Consider the following 21,350-nt stretch of genomic DNA (forward strand, 5'->3'; position numbering starts at 1 on the left):
CTTTTAATAACTTATCTCTATATGAATACAGGATCAAACACTATTTATTGAGTATATACTTATTACAGGTCCAGCTAGGCTAGCAGCATAGTAGGAACCAGAGAAAATAATGAACTAGCTATTTATTCTTTGCCAATTTACAAAAGGACTCTGTGATGACTTAAAGCCAAACATACCTGTGAATTAAGAGGTACTCTTAGAACCAGTGACTACATTCTATTTACTGATTTACTACCCAATGCCTTGTCTGTTCTCTGCAACCAGATTATACCTCCTATTTTTAAACCTGAGTTCACCATGCTCTATCGATGCTTACCTAGTGAGGTTCACCTCCAAAGCCAATCTCTCCAGCTGAATTAGCTCTTCCTGAACCCATCCTAAACTCTAGTAGTGAGACCTTTGCCCAGATCTGGCTTCTATCTTTATTCTCTTAAACTGTATCCTAACATGGATCTGGATCTAGTATGCTTTTGAGTCTGAGTCTACCTGGCTCCCGAGTTAATCTGAGTACATTACTTAATCAGGATTGAAATGCAACTTCTAAGACAGAAGTTAAATGGTTTCGATTGCAAAGTTTTTGTCCTGTAAGAGTGCTTTTCAATTTGTGGTATCAAATCAGAGGTGTCACTGTGGTTGGGAATCTTATTTGGGTGAGTGCTTACACTAAGTGATTATCATAATGTTGTAAGTATAATAAAAACAGCCTCTTTATTAACTGAAATTTGTTTTTCTATGATCCCCCTTATAAAAGGTTTATAATAGTCAATCATGCTCTCATACCTGCAATAAGATGCAAAATCTCTCATTATGATCTTTCATAACTCCAATGGAAAAAGTAATATATCAATTTCTCTGGGTTTTCCATAACATGTTATTGTACTAATTTTTAAAACATATTTATTTATTTATTTTGAGAGAGAGAGAGCGAGTGAGCGAGAGCGCACCAGTGGGGGAGAGGCAGAGAGAGAGGAAGAAAGAGAATCCCAAGCAGGCTCCATGTTGTCAGAGCAGAGCTCGATGTGAGGCTCGATCCTATGAAATGTTGAGATTATGACTTGAACCAAAATCAAGAGCTGGATGCTTAACCGAGCCACTTAACGCTTAACTGAGCCATTCAGGCACCTCTATTGTGCTCATCTTACCTGTGGTTTCCTGGCATTCTTTGTTGAATCAACAGATACAGTGCCCATTCTCATAGCTGCACAGTCAAAGGGCAATAAGACCTGGATGCAGCACATTTATGTGGATAGTGAAAAGCCTCATCGAAAGGTAATTCTATTATAGTAATATGGATTCTTTATTCTACAAAAATATTCTTATGAAAGATTAGTGAGGGGCCCTTGGGTGGCTCACACGGTTAAGCGTTCAACCTTGGCTCAGGTCATGACCTAACAGTTCGTGAAATCGAGCCCTGCATTGGGCTCTGTGCTGCCAGCTTAGAGTCTGGAGCCTACTTTGGATTCTGTCTCCCTCTCTCTCTCTGCTCCTTCCCTGCTTGTGCATGTTCTCTCTCTCTCAAAAATAAATAAATAAACATTAACAAAAGATTAGTTAAAATTTTCTCCATTTCCGCCTTTTGAACAACCTGATCTTGGTGTAAATGAGGGATGTAAACATGAAGAAGCACATAGGTCCTTAATAGAAATAATCACAAGTAACATACTTAATGGTGAAACAATTAATGTTTTTTCCTTAAGACCAGGAACAAAAAGATGTCCTTTGTAAGTGTGATCTAAGTGTAAGTACTTCTTTCTATTCATCATTGTACTGGACAGATCAATTAGGAAATTAAAAAAAAAAAAGGAGAAAGAAGAAAAGCAAAGCATCTTGATTAGTAAAGAAGTAAAATTACTTTCATTCAATATTATATGATGTTGAATATAGAAAATCACACACACACACACACACACACACACACACACACACACTGGAACAAATAAATGAGTGTGGCAAAGCTGTAGGATACAAGACCAATACACAAAAATTGTATTTTTACACCAAGAGTCAACAATCTGAAAGTGAAATTAAGAAATAATTTCAGTTATAATAGCATCAAAAAGAACAAAATACTGAAAAATAAATTTAACAAAAGAAGTATAAGACTTGTATACTGGAAGCAATAAAACATTTTGAAAAAAGATCTAAATAAATGGAAAGAAAGCCTATGTTCATGGAATGGAAGACATTATTAAGATGGCACTACTCCCCAAATTGATTTGGAAATTTAGTCCCAATAAAAATCCAGTCCCCTTTCTTGCAGAAATTTATCCTAAAACACATATGGATATGCAAGAGACCTAAAACAGCCAAAACATTCTTCAAAAAGAACAAAGTTGGAGAATCTACACTTCTCAACTTCAAAACTCACTACAAAGCTATGGTAATCAAGTCACTGTGGTGCTGGTCTAAGAAGTGACACATATATCAATGAAATGGAACTGAGACTCTAGAAGCTAACTCTTATATATTAATAGTCAAAGGTGCTAAGACACATCAAAGGGGCAAGAACAGTCTTTTCAACAAATGGTGCTGAGACAACTGAATATCCACATTTAAAAGAATTATGTTGTACCACATTTCACGTGATGTGCAAAAATGAAATCAAGTGACAAAAACAGAAACCAGATAAATTCAACTTCATCAAATCCAAAAATTTCTCTACTTCAAAGGACATAATCAAGAAAGTGAAAAGATAACCCAACGAATGGGAGAAAGTATTTGCAAATCATTTATGTGATGAGGGGCTTGTATCAGAATTTATACAGAACTCTTACAACTCAACAATACAATGACAACACAAAAAATGGACAAAAAATTTAAATAGACATTACTTTAAAGAAAATACACAAATGGCCAATAAGCACATGAAAAGATGTTTAAAATCGTTAGTCACTAGAGAAATGCAAATAAAAACCATAATGAGATACTGGTTCACCCCCACTAGAGTGGCAAAAATAAAAAAGACAAACAATAACAAGTATTGGTGAGGTTGTAGAGAAACTGGAACTCTCATATATTGCTGGTGGGACTGAAAATGTGGGGAATGCTGGCTAATGGGTATTGAGTTTCCTTTGTGATGATAAAAATGTTCTAAAATTAGACAGTACTGATGTTTGTACAATTCTGTGAATATACTAACAACGAATGAATTGTATACTTTAAAAGATGAATTTTATGGCATATGAATTATATCTTAAGAAAGCTTAATAAATCTTAATTATATCATCTTAATTTTTTTTAAGTTAATAAAATGGAAATAAGCAAAGGTAAGCCAATTATTAAGCAAAAGGCAATATTACACTCATGATTGGGGATGAAATGCAAAGTTTCCAAGACTTAGTCCATACATTGCTACACAACATTACACGGACGTAGTTATAACTTAGTTCCTTCTTTGATTAGGAAGACTATACTTTGAAGTGTGAGTCAAGAGAAGCAATCTTTTCAATCAGCCTAAGGGAGGAGGATACCAGTAGAGAGAAGACTACACGAGACTAACATTGGGAACAAAAGGGTAATACTGTCTGATGTGAAAGAATTGATTAGGCAGAATTCCCAAATTAGTCAATATTCCAACAGAAGGTACAAAGAATGATTAAGTTTAATTAGTAAAAGAGTTATTGCTAATGCTCACACTGAATATATAGGTCAGTTAACTTTGCACGTTGAGGATATTTAAGACTACTCATGTTATTGTAATACATATTGTTTCCAAACATGGGGAGGGGTGGTGGAACAAGAGCAGTTGTTCTAGAGAATCTGGGCAAGACAAGATTCGGAGATAAAAGATAAAAACAAAACTGATTAGTAAAACAAAACTAAAGTTTTCATTTGTGAAACATATAAATACTACAGAAAAATGGGGAGTTAAGTGAGAAGACTTGTGAAAAATCTAGTAAGGAGGGAAATTTTTTCACTTGGGAAGGGGAAATGGCATTAGCAAAAACGTGAATGAACATATCCTGTGGGCATCTAGACTGGTACTCAACTAACACTGCTTTAATTCCTAAAAACCAGGAATTTTACAGGAGAGCACACAAAAGGGATTTGACCCAAGTTATCATAATTTGTAGGTGTCAGAACTAGGATTCAAGCTCAGGTCATCTTTTTTTTAAATTTTTTTAAATGTTTTTATTTATTTTTGACACAGAGTATGAGCAGGGGAGGGGCAGAGAGAGGGGGAGACACAGAATCCAAAGCAGGCTCCAGGCTCAGAGCTGTCAGGACAGAGCCTGACGCAGGGCTCGAACTCACGGACTGTGAGATCACGACCTGAGCTCAAGTCAGACACCCAACCAACTGAGCCACCCAGGCGCCCCAAACTCAGGTCATCTTTTGAGTGTTGTGTTCTCCTACTACCCTGGGCTTGGAGGCCAGAGGTGGAGGTGTAGTGAGATGGAGCAATGGCAATAAGGAAATTAAGACTAGAACTGAAAGTTTGTACTAGGAAAAATACAGTTGGAAAGAAAGAATCAGATTATACAGAGGGTTGTAGAGTTATAGAGAGGAGACATGATGCAGTAGATAATTGGAACCAGTGTGATTCTGGAATGGCAGGGTAAAAGGGGTGTTTGAATAATATGATCTATGGCATGGTATATAGCACGAAATAAAGAGTAAAGACAGCCAGTAGGAAATGGGTAGAAGAGTACAGTGGTATAGTTGTGAAATGATGAAATTAACAGTAGGCACAGAGAAGAAAAGACATGATTAATATTTCAAAGGAAAATAACTGCCAAAATGTGTTGGCTGATTAGATATGGGACAAAAGGAGAGAAGTTAACATAAAAATGAACAAACTGAGTCATTCTTTCAAACAGTGGTCCTCCTAATACTTATTAAAAATTATTTGAGTAAAAGTTAAAAAAAAAAAATCAAATCCCAGTACACAGGTACTCCTGTGGAGTTTATTAACAAGTCACATCTGTATATATAACTCTCTCCTTTTTGTTTTATTTTTATTTTTTTAATGCTTATTTTTGAGAGAGAGAAAGACACAGTGTGAATGGGGGAGGAGGGAGGGAGGGGGAGAGAGAGAAAGAGAAAGAGAGAGAGAGACAGAGAGACAGAGAGACAGAGAGAGAGAGAGAGAATCTGAAGCAGGCTACAGGCTCTGGGCTGTCAACACAGAGCCAAACATGGGGCTCAAACCCACAAACTATGTGATCATGACCTGAGCTGAAGTTGGATGCTCAACTGACTGAGCCACCCAGGAACCCCTCTCCTTTCCTTTTTTAAAACACTGACTTGATTTGACTTGAAATGACTCAATCATTTATCATTAACCACAATTATTATTTTTTAAATTAACAATTATTAATGGCACAGTATGTGCAAACATTTCCCCCAAATACCTACATATCTGCATAATCATTGTTTATTATTCTTTCTCTGTTGTGCTTGAATTCCTTTTACATACACTTTGATATGCTTCTGTAGATGTGTATGGGCCAAGGATATACTATAACCTTTGTTTTCTCATTCAGTTTTCTGGATCCAGTATCACTAAGCCATGGAGAATCTGTTTCCTTAACATTTTGAATGTGTGCTTCTTCTTTACCACTCCCACTACTTCTTTACGGGTAAAGTCCATTCTTCGGATCTCATTCGTATTCTTGCAACTAACTCCTAAAATTACTGTTACCAACAATCAGTCAAAAGATAGTATCCACACTGTATGCAAGGCATAAAATAAAACTCAACAGAGAAGACAAAAATAACATAACCTCCGGTTCTTCTCTTTTACGAGCCTACAGAATAAAGAAACTAAACTGTCTTCCTATAAGATAAGTAAAAAAATTAAGATAGCATTCCACACAACAAGTTGTAATCATTCCATACATTAACATGCCGTTTGCATCATGGAGGCAACCAAATCAGAAATTAAAACGATATTACAAATGGCAACTTATTTTCACTGAATTTTAAACCAGGTTTGTAAGAAGTGGCTTTGGCCTGAATTATTTTGATTCTATCATGGCTCGATTTTTCTTTGCTTTACCCCTTACTTTTTCTACCTCGCCTCAATTCTTGATTCCCAGTAGCCCAACTTTTAGCTATTCCCACTGAGCACATCACTACCAATATCTATATACTAGTACACAGATATACTCCCAACATCTAATTTACTTTGTTCTTTCTAGACAAAATGTAGATGACGCTTCTTTAAGGTCATAGTTAGCTGATGTCACTGAAGGTACAAAATGAATACTTTTAGTCCCATTCCATTTTCTCTTCAGCATCAATCCAAATCGTGCTGCAGGCAATTTTAAAGATTGACTCAGAGTAGACTGAGCTTGGGTGTCCTCACACAGCTAAGTCCAAAAACTAGTCCTCTATCAGCTGCTGAAGGTCAGCTTAGGCTGCCTGAAGGCTAGGGAGCCCAGCATGGAACAATGGCAGGGAAATAGCGTTCCCTTCAGTCCTTAATTCACATGCAAGTGAGGTGCCAATCAAGTGCTGACAAGCATGGAGAAACCAAAATCAAAAGTGGGTAGAGATACACTTTCAAAAGGAGCAGTTTTCACACATTTTAAGTGATGTTTTTAGTGGTAGTTGTGAACATATCACTAATAATATGGAGAAAGAAAAAAAAGTCACAAGAAAAATAACAATTTTATATCAGCTAAGATGATTCAATAAACTAATGAAATATAATGGTTAAAATTATTTAATGTGTTTTATTAAAAAATATCAACACTCTCACTTTGATTAAAGAAAGAAATCTGAATGCAAATTGATTTATTGAGCACTGCAAACATGGAAGGTAAGGTGAGCTGAGACTGGAAACTGGGCATTGACAAGGAAAGCTAACCTATTTCCAAATAAAAGAAAATTTTAAGGTTGCTTGATTTTGTCAAACTCTCAGCTAGAAAGAAACACAAAAGCAAAGCACTTTGAAATGACCAACAATGTAAGCAATGGAATCACTTCATCAAAGTGGGTAGTGAAAAAGATGATAAAAAGCTTAAAACTGTGTTGTTTTTTCATGACAGTTTCCAAGAAATGAGCTTGAATTTTTAACAACTAATATAAGGCAAAACTAATATAAGGCAAAAAAATCCTTTCTGAAAGGATTTGGTAAATGCATTCTAGTTATGACTACTCATTCTATCATGTATAAAACAGAATTTCTAAAAACAGCAATTTAAAACTTTGTAAATGATGGTTTAATTACTGGAACTCTATATATTGGTGCTATTTTAAATACACAGAAAAGATAACATAGGGCAGATATATTACTTTAAAAAATTCATCACCAATTCATAAAATAAATAGTTCTTCTCTTTTGTCTTTAATGAATGAATGCTGGAATTGCTTCTAGAACTGTCTTATCAATATCTATTTTTGCAAGAATCACAGAAAGTTTAGAGAGTAAGTTTGAGTTGTTACCATATGGTGGTTATAAATGCAGTGAAAAAGGTATTTTTAATATTACTTTTCTCATTATTTTAGTAAACTGTATGCTGTTTTTATGACGTTAGATCTGATCAAGTTCCAAGATTTATTACTAGAAAATGAGCATTGCTTTTGAAAATAAATCTCTTAATTATAATGTATGCTTCAGGAGAAACTCAAACTTTAAGATGTGACATAATCATAAATGTTCTCAGTTTTCAAAAACAACAATTTGCAAAATATGAAAGTTCTACAAATATTTTGTGCTCTAAACATAAAAGTCATTTATTTTCAGATATCTATTAGCAGCACATTTAATTTTAAACAATTATACACAATTTTAGCTTAATTTAAAGGCAAGATACATTTTAAAATATGCGATATGAAAATGGTAGAAAAACTCCACGCATTCCAACATAATGGTACAAACTAGGACTGTTCTAAAAACAAGGGGTGGGGCGGGGGGGGAAGAGAGACACAAAAGTTGAAAGAGAAAGAAGGGATGGTGTAGACAGAGCCTGTTAACAAGAGTAAAATTTTATGACAATTCAAAAAAAAGTTAAACTTTACTGAAATCCTAAAGATTTAATGTCCGATGTGTATAAGGTACTACTGAGACAGAATTCTAAAACAAAATTTAACATTTTCACAAATCACTGTCTTGTAAAGTTAATATTAAAATTCTGAATCCATATAAAATAATTTGATATATTACACTAATGTTGAAAAATCTCAAGAGAATAAATATTTGTGAACATTTTAAACACCATGATTTCCCTGCTAAGAATACCAGGGAGAATACAAAAGAATATTATTCAGCTTTCAGCAAAAAGCAAAGGTTTAAAAATATTTCAATATTTTCTGTTTGTTTAACAACACTGTCTTTTAAAAATCCTTTTGAAGTTAAGTAGAAACATAATGGCCTTAAATATATTAATCAAGCTTTGTCAAAAATTTATGTAAAACTCATCAGTGGTTTTTACTGTTGTTATTTGCTCAGAAGAATCTATATTATTAGGCCAGAAACCACTTTTTCTTCAGTTGCCACAATGTGTACGCCCCTATTACAACCCCCTATCAAAGGTACTTCACAAAAAGTAGCAAATGTTATGCAGTTGAGATGATCACCATTAATATTTTAAAACCTAAACAAGGTACATTACATTAAATAGACTTCTCAGTCCTGGTGTTGCCTGACAGATATGTGATGTGCCAGTGGTTATATTATATTCCTCCTCCCATGCATGCACCTCCTGCAGAGATAGCAGGCTACAGAAGCTGACCCTCACTGAGACCATCTTGTCTCTCTGACAAAGCTCCTTTTTAACTTCTTACTTACTGGTTACTTCCTGTGATGGAGAAAAACTTTAGCTCAGCTTGTGATAATTTCACAGGCCCTGAGGACCCTGACCCTAATAGCCTCAAGGTCAGAAGTCAAGTCTTGTTCTGAAACATCTGTGTGCTTTATATTAAACTGGAACAAAAGTGGAGAAATATCCACCAGTGTGTGACAAGAAAGATAGGCAAAATAGGACGGACACACTGGTCATCTGTTACTCTGGCATCTTAAGTTCATTTGAAGAACTGTCCAATATTCACTTAAATTCCAAATTTGATGTATAAACGTTTTTTTTTTTTAAACTGTCTAAAAGCAATAAATGGTAATTTATGTTTTACATTAATCTGGAATTTGGTTAGTCTCGCAGGCTTCCAGATATATTTTAAGTTACTCTAAAAGCCAATGAAATTTCACATTTTAAGTAATTTAATGGCTTACAAAGAAAACCTAGGGTGGATATATATATATATATATATATATATATATATATATATATATATGGTATATGCATATGTGTGTGTGTCTATATAGATCTCTATCTGTAGGGTCTAGAGACAACTATTGGAAAGACAACATCATCATAGTTTTATGTTAACAAACTAACCTAAAATATCCATTATATATTAAAATAAACACAGCAGAATTAAAAGTACTTGAAAATAATTTCTAAAAAGTGAAATCTATTTAATAAATAAAAGATTTAACTTATTTATTGATCTTAAGAAAGCGTAAGCATTTGAGAATTTAGGTCGGCTAAAGTATTCCCAGGTGTCACCACCAGTTTTATATCTAAATCAGGTGGGTAAGCAATAAGGTTTGAGGAGGATAAAAAGGCCACAAAAGTATATTTAATTTCCACAACAAACAGAAAAACACACCAAAGTGTAGGAACATAAAAGTTAGACAACCAATGCTGTGCCTGCCTTGGATGTCCACATTAGACTATTTGGATTTAAAATTATCACATGCACTGTTATCAAATTAATCATTTTATTACAGGAGCACTTGTACCTCTCTGTAACCTAAGGTTTATGGACATGTGGAGGCACAAATTCTTCACTAGAGCCTTTTTGGTATTAAATATATCCCCTTAACCATTCATACTGGCACATGGTGTGGTACTTATAACATCGCAAATAATACAAAATTTTTGAATCTTGATAATTTTTCCTATAATGTACACAATCTTAACTCCAAGAATCAGATTACTTTGAAACGTAAAGATTTTTATGGACAAACCATGAATTTCACTTAGTAGATTAATGGAATCTTTCTGATAGTTTTAATACTAACTCTATGAATTCTTATCAAGTATCAAGTACTAAGTTGTAGAGATAAAAGTTAAAGATAAACAAAATATTCTCAAATATTCAATAGGTCTCTTTATATTTTTAACAGTTTACACATAAAATAAGCTTCAATCGTGTACACATAAAACATGAAACATAAGTATCATAAGAGGTATGAAAATGGTCTATAATATAAAAATTAAGAAGTAACATGGGAATAAGGAATAGGCAAAAAGCCTTCTGGTTAGTACTGAAATGCTCTGCCACAATAAAATAAGTAAGCATACTCTTTTTAAACATTATAAAATTACTACTCAAAATACTTTGTTTTCACCCTTTATAAAGTAATTTAAAGTAATGATATCAATTAGAAGTGAGTGGGGGGGGGGGCGGATAAGACTGTGAAGAGTTTGGGAATTAAAAATAGAGTTAAATGTGCACTCACCAGTTCAACAAAAGCAAGTCCTCCATAACTGTGAGCAACAAAAAACACATTCTCAGCTGCAGACTGGGCTATGAAATGGTCCCAAACATAGACCGCATGTTCTTCAGGAGAACCATTTTCCTATAAAGAAAACAAATGTCATATATTATGTACTGTATATAATTATTATCATAGTAATAAAAAATTAAATTATATGCTTGCTTACATAGCCCAAGAAATAAGATGGTTATAGCTCATTGAGAATAATATCAACTCAAAAGAACTACCACTGAAAATTCAAATTAGAGGATAAAATATTAGTAATTACTGCTAAGCTTAATTGCTACCATAATCTTCAGAAACAAAATATTTAAAATAACCACATTTTGAGGGGAAATTACATTCTGGATATACCTGAGATATTAAGATATACATTAGAATTGAATAGCAGAAAGTTACAGTCGTCTTACGATAGAAGGTTGTTAACTAAAAAATTCAGTTATATTTCTACATTTATATCTGAAAATATTTCTGCTATACATAAATCTAATTTTTTTAATTTATAAACTTTTAAGTATTTCTGTAAGCAGAAAATTACTAACAAGTATTCTCTATTTAAATTATTTAAAAATACTCTTTTTTATAAAAGTGCTTTCCATACATATTTTATTTCTAGAACTGGGAGGAATCTAAACATATAAACCCAGAGACTTGTATATTTCTCCTAACTTGCTAAACACTAGTATATGCATATTGCTATAATTCCAAAAGTTCTATAATAATTTCATTTTGTTGTATTTATTTTGATAGTTGATACATGTTGTAATTAAAGTTTAACCTGGATAATGTGAAAAAAGAAAAAAAAAACCAAAGAGCTAAATAACACTGATCAAAATACAAACTGATAAAAACTAAGGCAGATCATGAAAATGTTTTGTACAAATAGTTGTTTGAAGCTTTAACACCAAAGAGTAATTCCCTAAAACTGTCCTGATATTAGACAATGAAAACAATTTATTTACATTTTCCAGCTTAGAAATTTTATAATATCTTATTAAGGTCCACAATATGATTTCCCTTGCCACCTAGAAGCTATTGTTCCCTGATGTCTATCTGTGACCTAAATTTCTCTTCAAAGCTCCAAACCCGTATATGCAAGTGTTGATGGTCTTTTCCTTATGGATGTCCCACAGATACTTCAAATTCAACCAATTCAACACTGCATGTGACATTCCACCTACAAACCTATGTCACTGTCTTTGCTCCCCACCTCCAGTCAAAATCTAAGCATCTTTTATCTCTCTCTGGCTTAAACTCCACATATATATTCAATCATTAAAATCCCATTGATTTTCTCTCCAACTGTATCCTAAATGCATCCACTTCTCTCTTTTCTCATTTCCTCTGGCTTAGCTCAAACCACCATCATTTCACAAGTGGATGACTGCAATGGTCTCCAGTCCATTTTTACTACTTTTACTATTGCCTATTTAAATGCTCTAATCTGCAGTAAGAACAACCTTTTAAAAATGCAAATATGAGAATGTTGCCATGTTACTCACCCCCTGTTTATTGGACACTTTAAAACTGATTCATTGCCCTCAGGATCAAATTCAAACTCTGTGCGACACTGAAGGCCTTTCATAATCTGCTTCTGTCTTCAACTGCATCTCTTACAATTGCTCTGCAATACAAGGTGACCAAAAGACCCCCTTTTCCCTCAGTGAGAGACCATATAGAACATTGTCTGTGTTCCAATTTCAGGGAACAACTTCCTAATTGTAGCAAACTTTGTTTTCTCTGGGCTGTATCCTTCATTTGGAAAGTAACTCCTGAGCTCTGCCCTCATTTCACCCACCATCTTCACCTGCATAATTTCTACTTGTTTTTCAAAATCAAACAAGACATCACCTTCTATCAAAAGTCTTCCCTATCACTCCCAAGGCTAGGTAATGTCTTACAATGATATCTTGTGCATGGTGCTATTATTGCATTGAATAATTTGCATTGTAATTGCTTATTAGATTATCAAAGTCTTGAGGCCAATAGCTACGTCTTGTTCATTGAATCTTGGTGTAATAAATAAATAATGAAAATACAACACATAGCTTCACAATGACTGCTTACAATCTTCACTCATATACTAAAATACAAATATAGTTTCAAAGATATTTACTGGTAATATGCATATTAAATTATCCACATTTAATGTATATAAAATAAATAAAAGAATAATAATTGGGAATAAGTCTATGTAGGGCATTTTTGGCTTTAATAATTTAGCATTCATTAGTTTAAAAAGTAGAAAATGTTTACCATAAAAATCAGCATAGTGGTTAGGTCTAAGGAAAAGAGACAGAGTTGTAAACAGGAAATAGACTTCTAGTGGCTAGCAGTATTTCATTTCTTGACTGGAGTGGTAGTTACACAGGTGTATTCTTTATAGTTATAGTTAAACTGAGTAATACGAACTTAGCACTTTTCTGTACATGTATGCAGAGTGATCATAGAATTTACTATACAAATCTCTGAGAATGAAGAAAGGTATCATTAGGTACTGAATGAGAGAACAGGTCTAAATTGGGACTATCCAGAGAAAACACAAATACCTGGTCACCCTAACTATATTTTACAATGAAAGAAATGTAAAAATAAAACAGGAAGAAAGATAACAGAGGTTCTGCTGACTGTTGGCAGAACTAACAATCTTACATAGCTGTGATGGCTCTAAACACCCTTTATATGGAGAGAATAAAAACATATAGGAGATTAACTGTCTCCTTAGGCTTTGTGCTGGAAATGGAGGTGTAAGGATGATAAGAAGTAAGCCATGATTCTGGCCTTTAATGTGTCTGCAATTTCATAAGGCTGTTAACACATAAAGATAAAAGAGGCAGTAGTGTGTGAGGAGCATTACTTTCTCTATTCCTGGCAGAGTGTCTTGACATCCAGTCTAGTAGGCCCATTATAAATCCATACAATGTGACCTCGGTGAGGTCTTCCATGCTTTCTTCCCACAGTCACCAACTCTTCCTTTACACTGTTGAGATCCTATCTGTCCCATCCTTTCCATTCCCACCTCAGTTTGAATCCTCTTACAAGATTCCCAGCTATTCTCATTTCATCTAGTTTTTCCCTTTACTGTGTTGCCAGATCAAGTCGTCCTGAAATCTGGCCCTGATCAACCATTCTCCAGTCTGAAAAAGTAAATTTACTGAAAAAGTAATCCACAGGTTCCCAAAATACCTGGAATTCTTAGCCAACATCTTCTCTAACCCAGTCTTTCAAGACTTTCTTCCTATTATTTCTAGGGACCTTGTACTCATGCTCCAGGAAAATTTCAATTATACTTTAATACAAATGGTATCAACTTACAGCGGTTAGACTTAATGTTTTTTTGACTTTTTGATGGTGTGAAAGCAATACACCTTCAGTAAAAACTGCACTGTGAATTTTGACCTTTTCCTAGGCTAGTGATATGCTGTACAATATGGAGCTAGGTGGTGGTAATGAGCCACAGCTCAGGCAGCCACGTGATCATGAGGGTGAACAACCAATATACTTACAACCATTCTACATACAACCTTTCTACTTTTCAGTTTCAGTACAGTATTCAATAAATTACATGAGATATTCAACATTTTATTAGAAAATAGACTTTGTGTTAGATGATTTTGCCCAACTGTAGGCTAAGTGAGTGTTCTGAGCATGTTTAAAGTAGGCAAGGCTAAGCTACAATGTTAAGTAGTTTGGTGCATTTAATGCCTTTTTGATTTACGACATTTTCAACTTACAACAGGGTTTATCGAGATGGAATTCCACTGTATGTCAAGGAAGAGCTGTGGTCTGAAAACCCTAGACAAAAGTCTCATGAAATTCAGTCTGGGATCTCATGAAGCAGCTCATATTAGGCAAAACTTAAAAGATATAGAACATGTCCAGGGTAGCAGTTCAGTAATTCACATATGAGGTAATAAAGACTAATACTACTCGGGGTGATAGCAGAATAAATGGAAAGGAAGGGATGGAATGAGTCATTACAAAGGAAGAATCAGCAAAACTTTGTGACTCATAGGATATGAGGGAAACTGCCAACCAGGCCCAAATGACCCATCTATGATTAAAGGAGAGCTAAGAACTAACAGTTCTTTCCACCATTCACAAATAAGACTATGATTTTCAGAGATTAGTATCATAGCTGAGTCTTCCCCTCCATCTCTATGGAGACGATATCTGTTAATAGTGGCCTGTCAGCAGGAAGAAAAAGAAACCTCAAGTATCCAAGTGCCCCAAGTGCTTAAATGTTTTTAGCCTGATTCTAAGGTTATCAAATGACTCTTCAGCTTTAGATTTTAAAACCAAATCTTCTAAAAAGTGAGACCCAAGGGGCGCCTGGGTGGCGCAGTCGGTTAAGCGTCCGACTTCAGCCAGGTCACGATCTCGCGGTCTGTGGGTTCGAGCCCCGCGTCGGGCTCTGGGCTGATGGCTCGGAGCCTGGAGCCTGTTTCCGATTCTGTGTCTCCCTCTCTCTCTGCCCCTCCCCCGTTCATGCTCTGTCTCTCTCTGTCCCAAAAATAAATAAAAAACGTTGAAAAAAAAAAAAAAAAAGTGAGACCCAAGTGAAAAAATGTCTATAACACCCAGTTAAGGGGGCCATCTATACTCACAACTAAACAATTACACAAGACTATTCTGGGCCACACTTGACATCTATTGATCCAAAAATGATACAGGGTAGGAGTCACAGTTTGCCAGCAGGGTAGCACCAGCCATTCCTTTTAAGTGGGAGTCTCGCAGAAGCTCCTGTAGCAGATCAGATGGCCTTCCAGGAGTTACTGTCTTGGGACCATGGAATACTAGTTTGGAAATGAGGGAATCAGACTCACTTTAGGCAGATGCAAGAGTTATCCCTGCCTTGAAAGTCTTATACCACACAGAAGCTAATACCTCTTGCAACAACTCCACAGGCATCACTTCAGGATCCCTGGCTGCAAGGGACATGCCCAATTACAGAAGTTACTACCCTCAGGGAAGATCAAAGCGTGGTATTTGTAATTCCTTCTAATCCAGAAGCAGTTTACCAATCAGGGGTCATTTTCTACTGTAGGCAATGTGCCCTAGGAACTAGCCACTTAGAGTGGATGCTACTATGATATGCTTCCCAGAATCCCCTCTCTGAGGCAACTTACACACAATGACTGGTCAAAATGACATGGATCTGTAAAAGCTCTATCTCTTGCCTCAAGGCAAGACATCTCTGAAAAGCCATACTAGATCCAGAGATCACCAGTGGAGTCAGATGAGGCCTTTGTTGTGATTGTACTGCGATTCAACTTCTTCAGCCAAATTCTATTTTTAAACTCCACTACAGGTACTGATTCCAAGAGAACTCCCCAACAAAATGCCTGCATGCACCTTCAGAAGCTGTTTCTGGGAAACCTAACTTAAGATACCAACTTATCAGGCTTTAAAGGATATAGAGCTAGAAAGTTACCTGAAGATCAGATTCTCATGTAGAAGGGGAAAAGATTTTGCTAACCTTTGACCCACAAAATCTTACAAGAAATATATGGAAAATACACATCTTTTTACATGCATTATTATCCTGCCTATGTTTAAAACTACAGCAAAACATTATTATTGGTCCAACTTTACCTGTCACCTCTACTATTAGCCATGGTAGCTTAAACTGAATCCTATATTATTTCATTGGTTCTTCTCTATCCAGCTATTTCTTTAATCTGTCATTGTCACTTTCCCTTCCTTCTAGAATATTAGCAATTTGATTCTCTTTTGGATACAAACTATAATACAAGGCATGCTATAGGTATTTAATAAATAACTAACAATATTGTTGACAAAATGTTATGAAGACTGTTTCAAAACCAAGACAATGGAGTACTTACACTCCATTTCAGGAATCTTCAATGTGGCAAAGATTGATGTTCAAAGATGTTCATCACAGTCTCATTTATAAAAGCAAAAATCTGGATAATTCTTAAAATGTCCAATAATGCAAAAATAAAGATTTAAGTAAATTATAGTTTATCTAAGGAAATATTATGTAGCTATTCAATGAGTTTATAAAGTAATACGTGCAGTTTACCTAATACAGGGCATAATTTTCACTATATAAAAAGGGTTGAAAAAGACTAGAAGAAATCAAAAATATCAAAAGCAGCTGAGCTGCCTATGGATGGCGGAATTATGAGTATTTTCTATTTTTAGATTCTTTACATTTCTCTAAACTTTCAAAAATTCTTACAAAGTACATTATTTTTGTGATAAAACAAGTGGATAGCAAAGAAATTTAGAAATTCTACTGAATGAGTACTGTTGGCTTATTAGGGGGAATCACCATCTGAGCAGGATCTTTATACCTTCATATCTAAAAATTTGAATATCTGGTCTGAAACCACCACACATACACAAGCAGCAAACCAGAAGAGTTATGTCAAACAGGTTTAAGAGTAAGCAATGATAGCTGAAGTTTGAGAGTAACTAAAGAAATGAAAAAAAAAACCTGCAAAAAATTACATGAGTATGTACAATGCAATAGCCTGAAACTACTGTAATTGAGCAAGATGGGAGCAGTACTGTAGATAAAGCACAATAACAGGAGCAACAGTAATCTTGCATCATCAAAAACAAGTTAATGATATTATGTGAATTCCATTTTTCAAAGAACTAGCGACATACAATTAAGAACAGTTTTACTCAAAATATTATTTTATCAACAAATGGTGTTGGGAAAATTGGACAGCAACATGCAAAAGAATGAAACTGGACCACCTTCTTACACCATACACAAAAATAAAATCAAAATGGATGAAAGACCTAAATGTGAGATGGGAAATCATCAAAATCCTAGAGAGGAACACAGGCAGCAACCTCTTTGACATTGGCTGTAGCAACTTCTTACTAGACAACGTCTACAGAGGCAAGGGAAACAAAAGCAACCATGAACTATTAGGACTTTACCAAGATAAAAAGCTTCTGCACAGTGAAAGAAACAACAAAACTAAAAGGCAACCTACCAAATGGAAGAACATACTTGCAAATGACGTATCAGATAAAGGGGTTAGTATCCAAAATCTATAAAGAACGTATCAAACCCAACACCCCAAAAACATAATCTGGTTAAAAAATGGGCAGAAGACATGAATAGACATTTTTCAACGAAGACATCCAGGTAGCTAACAGACACATGAAAGATGCTCAACATCACGCATCGTCAGGTAAATATAAATCAAAACTACGATGAGATATCACCTCACATCTGTCAGAATCTGTAAGATTAACAACACAGGAATGACAGATGTTGGCAAGGATGCAGACAAAGGGGAACCCTCTTACACTGCTGGTGGGAATGAAAACTGGTGCAGCCATTCTGGACAACAGTATGGAGGTTTCTCAAAAAGTTAAAAATAGAACTACAACCCAGCAATTGCACTATTAGGTACTTACCCAAAGGATACAAAAATACTGACTCCAAGGGACACACCCACTCCAATGTTTATAGTAGCATTATCAACAATAGCCCAATTACAGAAAGAGTCCAAATGTCCATTGACTGATGAATGGATAAATAAGTGGTTTATATATACAATGGAATATTACTCAACCTTCAAAAAGAATGAAATCTTGCCATTTGCAATGACATAGATGGAGCTACAGAGTATCAGGCTAAGCAAAATAAGTCAGAGAAAGACAAACACCATATGATTTCACCCGTATGTGGCATTTAAGAAATAAAACAGATGAACATGGGGTGGCGGGGGGCGGGGGGAGAGGCAAACCAGGAAACATACTCTTAACCATAGAGAACAAAGTGAGGGTTACTGGACGGGATGGGTTAAATGGGTGATAGGTATTAAGGAGGGTACTTGAGATGAATACCGTGTGTTACATGTAAGTGATGAGTCACTAAATTCTATACCTGGAACTAATATTACATTATATGTCAACTAACTGGAAATTAAAAATGTGAAGAAAAAATATCATTTTAAAAAACAGATAAAGGAGATAAATCTTAGCTATAAAAAAGTTGGCTTTCATATGTAACTAGTTCCCAAGGCTTTCACAAAATTATAGCTTTTTACTATTCACTTTTCAAGAGAGTCAGATTCCTACCATTTTAAGACATAACAAATTCTGCCAAATATTTGTTGCCTCCTACAACAGGTAAGCACAATAATGGTAGCACAGGAAATAATAAACGGAGAGTGGTTTTTAATATGTATTTCTGACATATTACATTACTAAAATCCCAATTTTATAAATGTGGTGATGCCGTTCTAAGGTAAATTTGTGTCATTTCCAACTTGCAGCCCACATTTTGCCCACAACCATTACATATTTACAAACCAAAATCTGGAGAATGTATATTACCAATAATATATTTTGAAACTAAACAGATTTCAAAAGGAAAAGACTTTCTTAATATGCTTCAATTACAGAAATGCAAACATACTAAATCTGCATTATAGGTTTCTTCATCATATCAGAATTCATATTGTACTGAGTAACTTATAATTTTAGAATATGCAAACATACGAACCACATGAAAAGAAGTAAATCTATTAATTAGAGTCTGCTGGAGGCCGAATGCACAGGATATTTATACTGTGGAACTGGGCTGTACTCAGGTTGAATTTCCTGATGTACCCTTGCCATCATTAATTGTTAAATGCCAAACAGAAGTGATGCAGTAACCAAAGCCTTATCACATATGCCAGATTCTACTACCTAGGCATTGCAAAGTCTGCATTTATGATGGACTACCTGAGCTGATAACACATGGAATTATCTAAACAACATTTGCATATTTGTGTAATTATTTTCTAAGGTTAATTAGCTCCTGTAAAGCATTTCACCCTTTGAGACTGCTTACAGTGACAGGTTCACATATTTTCTGAACCATTGCCAAATTTGACAGATTTTTCTTCAGCTAACCTGTTGCTACAAAGTTATAAAATAAATGCTCCTATAGTATCTACTTTAAACTTATAATTCATTTTAAGAAAAGTAAAATGAAAGTTTATGAATTGAAGGTTTTTACACGTCCAATTTTAAAATCAAAATGTCATGATTATTTTACTTCATGTAAATCTTTCTGTGTTTATACTGGTAAGTGTATCAACTAAGAAAATTATATATATTAAAATCTAGCATTTTTGACTTTAAACTAGCATATACCTATGTCACCACTTTCAGTTGAGTCACATATGTCTCACATACATATGCTCCTACCCCCAACATCTGTCCTTAGTTTATCACTGATTTGCTATTGACATGGAAGACATCAACTGGAGAAAGAACACTAATATAAAATCTACACCTTCTATACATTTTTTACAGCAAAATTTGCAAATCAAAGTTCTTTCTTTTAAAAAGCTAAGACTTTTCATTAGGTAAAATGTATCTCAATGAAATCTAGATGGAGGCAGATAAGTCAAATGGATTTCTGAGGATGCAAAAATGTACATTACCATCTTTCATCCAACTCATCCACAGGTACAAAATGAAAGAAAATTAATATTTTTAGGAATTGGCTTTAAACTTTTAGATGATTCTGTTAAGAACTTTGTATGTGAACATAGCATAAATTGTGCACTAGTACAGAACAAACGTAAAAATAGTTATGTATAAAATATATTTTATTTCAAATGAGATATATTTTAATTTTGATCCATTTAAATAGTTTGGATTAAAATTTATCTTCATTTTGGCATATTTTAAATGTGTGATCTTTAAAAAAGTACGTATTTGTGTTTAACAGTGATTACAGGACTAGGGGTATATATAAATGCATAAAAACTAATGGTATAGCATACATATAATAAAAACAATTTCAAAAGTAAAGCACTTTTATTTTGTTTTTAAATATTAAGTTGATCCATATGGAGTTACCAACATTAGACATTTTTGACCTTAAAAAGTGCAATTTCATACCATTCAATCTTAAATATAATGAAAATAGACAAAAGAATCTATAAGCTAGAGACATCTTGAAGCTATCAACTTTTGCTTGCCTTTTAGGTGTCCAGATATTATTGACAGCTATCCATCTTAAAGACAGATTCAAGGCTATGTTACTTGTCAATATGGCTACATTAATAAATTATAAATGGCTATGAACAGAATGAACATAACTGACAAAAGGATCAGTATTCAGAAGTGTATCAAAGATATTTGAACTTCACATATCTCAAGCTTAGCATGTCCAAAAGCAAAATCTGAATTGGTTTTCTGATCCCATTATCCGTTTTCTTTCAGTCTTTCTCATCTTGCTAAGTTGTACCTCCACCCCACCCTGTTGTTCAAGCCAAAAATCTACAAGTGACCCTTGACCTTTTCCTCTTCCCCTGTCCTTCAATTTATCCAATTTCATTTATCCTCCAAAATGTTTCTAGAATCCGTAAACTTCTAATTTCCACTCTTACTATCCCAGCCCAAGGTATCACCATATCTTGACTAAGACATTAACCACTTGAACTGGCTATATGCTCTCCCTCATTTAATCTGACAATGACATTATAACATAGATGCTCTAAATATCCCAATTTCCAGAGAGTAATTAATTTTCTCAATGTGATACAACTTGCCAGACTGTAAGCTAACCTGTCTGGTTCTGGCATCTGCTAGGCTATACTAGCTAACCTTTTAAATCATATTGGGCTGACATGAACATTGTTTTTTTGTTTTGTTTTGTTTTGTTTTGTTTTTAGTCTGTTTCAATATAAAGTTTAAACAACAATTAACTATCAAGAAGTTAGTAAAACAAAACCAGATAAGCAAATAATTATGATCCATTATTTATGGAAATGCTGCCAAATGCTTTGTGATTGAGCCATAATTACCACAAAATATGGGTAACCTGGAACTGAAGGCAGATAGG

General features: G+C 34.5%; 1 protein-coding gene across 1 annotated transcript in view; it reads right to left on the reverse strand.

The window, feature by feature from the left end:
* FAM172A (family with sequence similarity 172 member A) overlaps positions 1-21,350 on the reverse strand; it is a 389,831-nt gene that overhangs the window by 183,913 nt on the left and 184,568 nt on the right. The window contains exon 8 of the mRNA XM_042943485.1: positions 10,472-10,591. Coding sequence (XP_042799419.1) covers positions 10,472-10,591 — 120 coding nt within the window. The remainder of the gene's footprint in view (positions 1-10,471; positions 10,592-21,350) is intronic.

This window comes from Panthera leo, chromosome A1, assembly GCF_018350215.1.
Source record: "Panthera leo isolate Ple1 chromosome A1, P.leo_Ple1_pat1.1, whole genome shotgun sequence".
In the NCBI taxonomy this organism is placed as follows: Eukaryota; Metazoa; Chordata; class Mammalia; order Carnivora; family Felidae; genus Panthera; species Panthera leo.